Genomic DNA, 10,947 nt, shown 5'->3' on the forward strand with positions numbered 1-10,947 from the left:
TAAATAAAATTTAAAAAAAAAATACACACATACATCTTTTGATGACATATATACTAAATTCAATCCTTTTTTTAGTTTTTCAGCATACGTTGTTAACTGTAGCCACTATCTTATACAATGAATCTCTAGAACACAATGAATCTCTAGAACATACTCATTCTAATTGAGGCTTTGTATCCTTTGCCCAAAACATGATCCCCTTCTCTCAGCATTCCAATTTCGCTGAGGTTAACTTTTTTAGATAAGCATATAAGAGTACAGAGCATCTGTCTTTCAGTTCCTCTTTATGTATGAGACAATGAACACTCCAATGGAAAGATACAAAATTTATTCTTAAACTATGTTAAGTGTAATGTTGGCACTTTCTAATCAAAAAGTCATTTGGAATAGTTCATTAAAGAATTTTTCAAAGGAAGATCATTATAAAGACACCATTATTTAATAAAATGGTATACTGTCCCTTAAAACTCATTTAAATGCACTCTCCATAGCTGAATCTGTTCATGGAAAAAATTTTGATTATCAAATAGACTGAAAATTTCTTAGGAAAATTAGAATTTATCTACTAATTTGCCTATCCAAATAAGCAGAATACGCTCACATTACCAAAACTAAAATAAGCAGCAACTAGACACAGAGCCTCTCAGTCAAAACCCAAGAGATTCATCTTGTTAACTGATATGCAGGCCTAAGTAAATGTGGACATTTTCTGGGTCTGCTATGACACTATGAAAGCTCAAAATATAAACTACTTATTAAAAATAAGTATAAAAATATTAAAATATTAAAAATACTATTAGAGGGCTAGGGAGATGGCGCAGTAGAATAAGCACTTCCCTGGCAAGTGTAAGGGCCTGAGTTCAATCCCCAGTTCCCCCCAAAAAAAATAAAAAATACATTAAAAGTAATTAAATAGGGGAAAAAATCATAGTCTACTGTAAGATGGAATGGGAAACTGAACTATTTTCTAGCCTCCTGTGTGTCTTTTGCTCTCAATAATGGGGAAAAAAATAAAGGAATAAGACTATCTAGACACTGTATTTTTTGTGCTGTCCTTGGATCTCTTATGTTGCATGATTATGTCCAAATCTAGTATCTCTCAAGCCAATTTTTCTAACATACTCTCAAATGAGTATAAAAAATCATCACTCAGAAAACAATATTCCCTCTTAATCCATTCACTGCAAACTGTTCCTCAACCTGAATTTCCTTACTTACATGACATGAACCACTATTTATCTGGGAATAAATTATCACCACTTGCTGGTTCCTCTTTGTCTTCAGTCCACATCTAAATCTTTAATTCTACCTCCAATATTCTTCAACACTTACCCCACCCTTCATAGCTTTAAGTTCTAATCATCCTTTTCATTAACAGTGCTATGGTCTGTGTGTATTTGTCCACCCAAAGCCTCATGCAGTCATTAAGGTGCAGTTCTACAGTTTGTGATTAATTCATGATCCAAGGCTCAGATTACGGGTCTGAGAACTGTTGAGATTATGGATGTAGTGCTACACCCAGCCTGGGTGGATAACCTAAATGGAACATAAGAGAGACAGAAAGACAGACTGGCTCTCTGTTGCCACTATTGCCGCTACTCTTAGGCTCTCTGTTCTTTGCCACAAAAGGTTACCCTCTGCTATGTGCCACTCTACCTTGAAGCCAGCCGAGTATAGACTGAAACCTCCAGTAACTGTGAGCTAAATAAACCTTTCCTTCCTTCATTTTGAGTGTGGGGTATTTGTCCCAGCAAAGAGAGAACAGTAACTGAGACAAACAGTCTTAAACCTTGGTTTACCCCTTGGGTACATGGTTTCCAAATTAGTGTCCCTAGTGTATCCCTGCTTTTCTAAAATAAAAATGATCAAAACATTCCTTTTCTGAACATCAAAAGATGTCCTTTAAAGTCTTCCTGACCAAATTCTTATGCACACACTTTGGGCACCATGTCCCAGCTACACTAAACAATTCAATATTAGAATGTATGATGTCAATATCAGTAGAAAGCTGACAGATTCAAACTCAACATGTTCATTTACTACTGTTTCTCCAAAAATACACTAAATATATATAGCAAGTTTTTTTTTTTTTTTTTAAGGACCTAAAACCATAAGTACAAAAACCAAGATAACATGTACATTCCGGATTCTGAGAAAAGACAAATGGTAAGTTACTTCACAAACTAAGAAACCAAAGTTTAGCAGAAAAGTATAACCACGAGGTATAGGAAGTAATGCCATATTGACATGCTGAGTTGTGTGAGGCTGAGCTGTAAAAGGCTCAAGTCAACAACTTCAGATATTTGCCAGGTCTGCTGACAACCCACTAGTGTTACAGGCTATTGGGCTATATTGGGCTATTCTGCTAATTCAAGTACCTACAATAGTTGAACTGGCATCAAGCCAGAAAAGTTCCTTTAAACAGTTCTCCAAAAACAATTTAACAACAACGGAACACCCATCTCTGACAAAACAATACAAAAACAGGGGACATAAATGAAGGACCATTTTGTAGTGGAAAAAATATATATACGTATATACAAAATAGTTAGGACATATAGCTACCTTTTATTAGTTCAATGAGAATAAAGGTCTATAAAAATATTGTCTAGACAAGATATCATGTCTGCATCTTGTCCTCTGAATAACTACTATGAAGACAACAATATGCAATGTATTAATTACTGTAACTGTCCTACTAACCTCTTTTGAAACTGTTTCACTGCCATTTTCTTCTCATTAAAATGAATAAAAAGTTTAAAAAGTTTAGACAGAAAAAAAAGGGGGGGACAAAAGGCAGAAAAGAACCTGATTTACATTACTAAACCTTCAAAGGACTAGAGAACTGGTGGTACTAGGCATTTTAAGGCGTATCCGTGTGTTTGGGCATAAGAGTAAAGTGTAGTGATGTACCTACAGTTCAGGACACTCCCGCAATTTGTCACTTTCCAACATATATAAATATATTAACCTATTTAAATTCTGCCCCCAGAATGTTCCATCTTGGGTGGACCACGCCCACTGTCCCCACCCGGTCCCACCCCCAGACCCCCACCCTGCTATAACAATGGTGAGGAAAAGCATGATCAACATGAGCTTCTAAAGGCATTTTACAGGGCCAGGGAGATAGCTCAGCAGCATAAGTGCCTGTCTGGCAAGTACAAGGTCCTGAGTTTGATTCCTGGTACCAAAAAATTAAAAAATAAAAAAACATTAAAATTAAATTAAATTAAGGTGTTTTACAAAGCAGTTTGATACCAAGATCTCACCCCTATCTACAAGCAGAATTGCTCATTTAAGCAGGATTGACTGGCTATTTTTTGATAAAATGAGAGTATCTCAAGAAAGGAAACACTAGGTAATCTAAAACAAAGGTATGATCTAAAACAAGATCATATTACCCAGTAAGACACAGGAGACTGAGGATCTTTCATTGAGCTAAGATGAGAAAGTATCAGCATACAACGTTTTCCTATAAAGCATTAACTAGAGGGTAGGGTCTTGCTATTTCACTCACACTAGCCTTAAACTCAGGCTCCTCCTGCCTTGGCCTCCCAAGCAGCTGCCACTACAGACCTGTGCTACAGCTACCAAAGATCATTCTGGGGGATAAATCCACAATGTGAATTTCCTACACACAGTTACCCTCTCCACTCAGCTTTTTAGTGCCTACTCCTAAATATATACAAACAAAATACTGACGGCACTTAAAGTTTGAAGACATACCATTCTTCCTTCTGAGGCATGAGATCAGGGCTTGGCAGACTGACTGGGGAAGAAGAGGTGATCTGGAGCACATGTGTGATAGGATGGCCTAGACTGGAAATCAGCCTGAATCATGGGAATACAAAAGCAGAGGCTCCACTGAGCTCAGGACCACTGTGTTCACTCTTGCACAGCAGTCTCCTCTTGGAATATACATATTTTCCTACATTTGGTGAGTCCAAATTCACTTCCCAGAGCAGATTTCTTTTGCTGCCTTTAGTAAATGGAGAACCCTGATACCATTTGTGTCTGGCCTGAGAGTGACCCGAGAGAGACTTGGGCTGCCCACTACAAATAATGGACTCTCCCTTACTGGCTACAGTTTGCTCCTGGTAACCAAGCAAGGACAATAAATAATTTAATATTAGAATAAGTGTGGGAAGCCATTAACTGGTATCCATTTTATAATAGTGTCAGCCATTTTCTTAAGTTTCTATTCTGCTGAGTTAAGTTTGTGGTCCTTCCCGCCTTGCCCATTCCCTATGAATCACGTGCTATGCCCCAGGGGTGGGACCTTCCTCCATTGCCTAGATATCTGCTGACATCAAGAGCCGAGACTTCCTCATTCCTACACTCCCTATATATACCCAGCACCTCCCCTGAATAAAGGAGACTTGATCAGACTCTCCTGTCTTATCTCCATTTCTTGCATCTCCTGTCCTTTGTCCCCTCCTCCATTCCCTGCTCCTCTCCCAGGTGACCTTCGCTGACTAACCTGCTGGACGGGACAAATAAGGTTACCCAGCAATATCCTGATACCAGCTCTGTGTGCTAGCCTATACTAATTGCCCTTATAACAAGTATTTCAGGGGCCAAGGAGATGGCTCAGGAGAATAAGTGCGTCCTTGTCAAGCGCAAGGGTCTAAGTTCAATCCCTGGTTCCGCCAGAAAAAAAAACCAAGTTCAGTCAGATTCTTTGAGATTCTTTAAAACTGTGCCCCCAACCTTAAAACCTACATATATATATATACTCACTCCCCCTTAGACATCCACTGATATCTATGTCAGCCTGCCTATAAGTAGAGGAAAACATCCTGATTGTTCCCACTGCTTCAATCTCCAGGTGGTTCCTCATATGCCATTATTAAAATTTGCACTTATTATTTCCAATTCTTTAAGGATAAGTAAAACCTAGAAACCACCTCTAGAAAGTGACCCCTCAACCACAGAACCTGGTAACACTTCTGTGTATTTCAAATTTTTCATAATATGTAAATACATAAAAATGGGCAACCAAGGATCAACGGATATTATAGGGTCAGATGTCTGTAGACATGGGAAAAAAAATAAAAAACAGAATGGGAAGGCCGGCGGTATAGCTCAGCAGACTAAGTGCTTGCTTAGCTAAGCGCAGGGGCCAGGGTTCAATCCTTAGCTCCGCATGCCGCACAGGCCCCACCTCCGGGTGTGCTGAGCTGGCGATGGAGTCCAGATGCAGTGACACGCGCCTGTAATCCCAGCACTTGGGAGGCAGAAATCAGGAGGATCACTACTAATGTGGGCTATGTAGTGAGACCCTGAACAAAAAAAAAAAAAAAACGAAAACCAGAATGGGGGCCTCATGAGGCCATCTAGGTAATCCTGTCTAGAAAGAGTTTATAAAACTTTACTACAGAGATTCCTCTAGAAAACAGGTCAAGGAATGCAGTAGAGACAGAAAAGCCAGATAAAGAAAGGCACCAAAAGGCTTTGAGGCTTGCCCCAAGAGACCAGAGGGAGAAAGAGCTGACAGTCAGGACACTGAGAAAAGGCCAAGTGCACAAATGAGAAGCTGTCCCCAACTCTAATACATACAGACGTGGAGAACTAATATTCACATATATGATTTTTATATGCATATAGATAATATTCACTGTACTACCACTACTTTAGAATCTCTATATTTATCATATAATTAGACTACAATAGATATCCACACATGCCCTTACTAACTCTAACATAACCATGAATCAGGTACTCCAATCTGCTACCTACCTCAAAGATAAGCCTTGAAAAGTAGGCCACAGGCAAGAAAACAGAAAGAAACTGTACTACACCACTAGAAAACAAAGTCAGAAATACCTGGAAGCCAAATAAGTTATCGCAAGTTTCAGGTGGATGGAAAGGGTCTCCCTCACCGATAAAATCAACTGGGAGCAGGGGTCCAAGCATTCTCCACCTTTACCTTCACATAGCTACCCATCTTCTCCTCCCCTCCCTTCCTTTAGTTTTCTTGTTTACAAGTAAAGTATCTTCCTTTTGTTAAACTTTGTCTCTCTAAGTTTGTATTGGGGCTGACTTTAGGATCCCAGTGGGGCACTCCAACAATGGAGCAGCGGTAATTGCCCCCCCCCCAAATGTGACATCGTTGGTTCCCTAACCAGGAACCAGATACAATCTATTGAAACATCTAATATGAAAAAGAGAAAGAAGAAAAGAAATAGTATACAACATCTTAAAAGAAATAGAAACCAAGCACAGATAAAATCTTGCAAAAATCTATTATTCAAAAAACACAGTATTTACAAATCAAAAATAAAAGGAAATATACATTACTCAACAAAGCAAAGACTTATAGACATTAAAACTGCAGGCAAGAAAAGCTGTTAAAAGATGAAATTAAGGAAATTTCCCAGAAAGCAGGAAAAAGGATAAGAAAATTAGAGGACTGGCTCAATAATATGCATCATCTAAGTAACAGAAAGAGACAGAAAAGGAAAACATAAAGGAGAAGAAATTATAAAATACAAGTCATTCAAATCCTGAAAACGTGAGTTTCTAATTTGAAAGGACCACAGGTATTCTCAGTGTAGGTTTTAAAAACTGTACTATCTGATGAAAGGTTAAAGTCCATTGAAACCAACACACTATGAAACTGATTTGTTTACCCAGTTGTCAATCTTCCCAGGCAAAGATTACCAGTTTGGGTTTCTAGATTTATTTTAAAAAATGAATGCAAAAACATAATACATACACTTTAACATCTTACCTGTTATGTATTAAAAGCTAAAGGATAGCAGCATTTTCCAAGAAAAAAACTAATACACTTTTGCCAGGCGTGGTGGTGTACAGCCATAACCCCAGCCCTCAGGAGGAGGAGGCAGGAGGATTATCTCAAGCTCTGAGGCCAGCCTGAACTACCTAAGTCCACAGCCAGCCTGCACTACACAGTAAGATCCTGTTATTTTAAAAAAAGACTGATAAACTTTAATCATCCCAGGTGATTGAAAAACATATTTTACACTAAAATCTCAATTTAGAATGAAATATTATATATTTATTCCAAGAAAAATAGATTACTTGGAACTTTGTATTCTTGGCTTATGTAAAAACATATGTAATTAAGCGTCATGATTTTAAAGCAAAAACCCACACATTCCACAGCATCACTATGACTTCTCAGGATTACCTAAGGCAATACTGCCCCAGGAAACATCAAAACTTTTTTTCTCAGTTCCCTCAGAAAACATCCAAGCTGAGACTAAAAGTACATATTGGCAGGCAAATAATACAAAGAGTAAGTGTGTCATTCTTTGTTCTCTTACATACAAAGGCAACTGCAGGCTAATCTCTAGCCTACTGTTATATTTCTGTATTCTCTTCCACAAAATGATATACTCCCTATAAGAAAATCACAAGAATTAAAAGTGTACATCAGAACAGATTTATATTTAAAAAGTACCCTACCAGGGAAGTGGGGAGAATATTACTGCTTAATGGTATAATATAATTTGTAAGACAAAAAGAGCTACAGGGCTGGGGAGATAGCTCAGTGGCACAGCACCTGCCCAGCAAGTGCAAGGTCCTGCCCCATTGCCACCCCCAAAAAACATAAAGAAACAAAAAAGAAAGTAGTTATACAGGTGAATGACAGTGACGGTTGCACATTATGACAAAATTTAACACCATTGAAAATAGGTTAAGATGGCAAATTGTGTATGCTATATGACTTTTATCACAGTAAAAAAGGGGGAAGCGGTTGATAAACATTTTACATCACTATTCATGTATTGAAACTGGTTCAGAAATTTGCAATTATAAAACTTCCATAAATATTTATTAAAAAAATAAATCACCGCCAAAAAAATGTCAAGGTGTCTGAGAAAGGTTTTTAAAAAGCTACCATTAAAAGTTTTAGCCTAGTTATTCTTAGAAGGAGCTCTTCAAAATTAAAAGTTTTTCAAACTTGGTGGGGGGGCAGGTTAAATTCAGTAAAATTACTTCACATCTTCATATCCAGGTTTTGCATCTTTATCTTAGGCTTGTCAGTGTCTATAATGACACTGAAACGCTACATACTTCACATTAACACTGGAAATGAGAAGTACAGTACAATTCTCTCTCTAAACCACTTGCTACATATCTCAACACTTCAAAGTCAAAATGTCTAAAGTAAAATTCATTCTTCTCTCAAAAGAAATTCACCTATTTTCCTGCCTTCCCATGTTATAAAAAAACTTTTTGTAAAAAAAAAAAAAAAAAAAAAAAACACTTAAAAAAATTTTAAGTCAAGGAAGAAGTAAAGGGCCAGCGAAATAGCTTGCCTTAGGCAAGCTTAGCACGCAGGGATCCTCCGCACCATGGAAGAAGTGAAAATGCAAAGGAAGTTTCTGCAGAAAAGCTTTCAACCCCAGAAAAATCTCCATGTGGAGTACAAAGAACTATGCAAATAGTCTATCACCACTGGAAACTATTATATCTAACTTTAAAAGTCTTCTTTAAAAACTAGAGAATAGGGCCAGCAAGATAGCTCAGCAGACTCAGCACCTGCTTAAGCAAGCACAGGAATCCGGGTTCAATCCCCATACCACATGCTGCACCAGCCCTGCCCTCACTCTCAGGAGAGCCAGAAACTGAGAGCAGGCGTGGTGCACACCTGTAATCCCATCACTGGGGAAGCTGAAAACGGGGATCACTAGGAGTCCAAGCTGTGTAGTGAGACCCTGTACCAAACACATAAAGTTCCTTAAAAAATAAAATAAACACTAGAGAATATTTTTCAAATATTCCCAAAAAATGTACAATGTATAGAAAAGTTTTTAAAAGATTATACATTATGCAAAAGGAATAAAAACATTAATATAAATCACATACAATGATAAGTTTTCCAAATGAAAACATACTAAAAAATTTGTGAAGTAACTTACCTGAACAAGATGAATAAGTGTTGTCAGAATAGCACACCTCAACATATTGTGCTCTTCACTCTGCTTCCAAAGAAGAGGTAAATACTGTACCAAACATCCTACATATGGTCGTATCTACCAAAGAAATGGGGGATACAACAGAATTATATGAGTAAAGGCAATGTGCTCTGAGAAACAATGACAGAGTACTTATAAGCTCAAGGAAACAAACATTTCTTATTGATTTATTTAGGCACTGGGAATTGAACTCATGACCTTGCACTTGCCATGAAGGCACTATGCCAATGAGCCATATTCCCAGCCCTCACTAAATATATTAACCATATATCCTTTTTAAGATAAACCAGGGCTGGGCATGGTGGCACTGGCCTGTAATCCCAGCACTCTGAAGACAGAGGCAAGTTTGAGGCTAGCACAGGCTATTAATTTGAGTTTAAAGTCCACATGAACTACATAGTGAAACCGTCTTAAACAGACCAAAAAGAAAAAAGGAAGCCAGATATTAGAGAAACCCCAGGGGTCTACATTAAATATTTTTAGTTTTTAACAAGCACCAGATTTAGTTAAAATTTAAGTATAAAATATTCTTAGAAATTAATAGATAATGCCAATATACCTGCTTCTTTTTTAATAAAACAGCTTAACTAAGTGGAAGTCACACTTAGCATTTATTCATTCTACAATTATTGATGGCATCTTCCAAGTTTCAGGTTCTGAGGACAAGGCATTGGGAAGGGTGTAAATAAGTACAATCACCAAGATACTGTACATTTGAGGCATAGAGGAAACACAAGTTTTCAAAGGATAAAACGGTTGTGTCCACTATGAAAATGTACATCCACTATAAATTAACATGTTTTAAAAGTACAAACTGAAACACAGCTTGACAGAGTTTCTTGAAATTAAAATGAATGTACACTGAAGCTCAACAGTGCTCAGCTCCAAGTTTTGGATCACTTTTATTTATAACACATTCCTCAAAACGTGCGTATGAAATACGCTAAAAAACCTAACCAGTGTTTTAACAATGGCTTCTTCCTCAAGAGACTTAAAAAAAATGTAAGTCCCTGTGGTACTCCATCATTTACATAAAATTTTCAACTTATATTTCACAGAGGCATCTTAATTTTGTTTGCTTTCTTCATGTGCAAGCCCAAAGAACTGTCTGACATCACACCTGATGATGCTTGTATGTTTATTTTGACTAAGTATTTTGGGAACTCTGCACTAGAAAAATTTGACTGTAGATTTTCAAATATTTTCACAAAACATAGAGGCTATATGATATTCCAGTAACTGTACACTAAGAAAGAGAATGACATCACTGAAATTCCAAAATTCGACAAAAATCAAATTTAGTATAAATAAAGATAGCTTAGAGTACATGTGACAAGGATATAAATGAAGGAGTTATTCAATGGTTAACACACAAAATAACAGATAACTGAAAAAAAATTAATTTTCTATGTTTGTTTCATCTCTAAAAATAAGAACTTCGGCTAGGTAACCACATTTTCCTACTTATTGATAGTATAGTTTTCTAAGCTATTTGTACTTTGAAATTCTGCAAGATGAGAATAAACATAAACCATAAAGTATTTTTAGTCATTAAGCAAAAAGAATTTCAAACTTTTAGTAAAAAAAAGTTTTCCACACGTGTGGGAAGACACTAGAAAACGTAGGTCTACACAGAAAGAAAACTCTAGCCACATATACTTGGATATAGAAAGATAATAGTCAATAACAAAACTACTATTTATATTCAGCTTTTTAAACAAACAGAAGTTTATTCCAAGGGCCGGCCAAATAGCTCAGCGGATTAAAGTGCCTGCAAGCAGGCAGGGGAAGCGGGGCTGCTGTGCCAGCCTTGCCTCCGGAGCACACTGAGACAGCGATTAAGACTGGGTGTGATTAGAACTTTGTGCGATATCCTATCCTCAAACTGTTAAAAGAGCTGGTCATTTATTTGCCATTCCAGTATTTATCTTATGTTTTACTCTTAGTACTTCTTTGCTATCATGAAAACTTTTTCTTAGTTCAATTGTTTTGAATCATT

The 10,947-nt window shown here is 37.1% G+C and overlaps 1 protein-coding gene across 2 annotated transcripts in view; it reads right to left on the reverse strand.

Moving 5' to 3' along the window:
• Positions 1-10,947, reverse strand: part of Ipo11 (importin 11) — a 219,016-nt gene that overhangs the window by 124,914 nt on the left and 83,155 nt on the right. For both annotated transcript variants that reach the window (XM_004623057.1, XM_023707125.1), the window contains exon 20: positions 8,892-9,005. In XM_004623057.1, the coding sequence (XP_004623114.1) occupies positions 8,892-9,005 (114 nt within the window). The remainder of the gene's footprint in view (positions 1-8,891; positions 9,006-10,947) is intronic.

This window comes from Octodon degus, unplaced genomic scaffold (assembly GCF_000260255.1).
Source record: "Octodon degus isolate 3935 unplaced genomic scaffold, OctDeg1.0 scaffold00001, whole genome shotgun sequence".
Classification (NCBI taxonomy): domain Eukaryota; kingdom Metazoa; phylum Chordata; class Mammalia; order Rodentia; family Octodontidae; genus Octodon; species Octodon degus.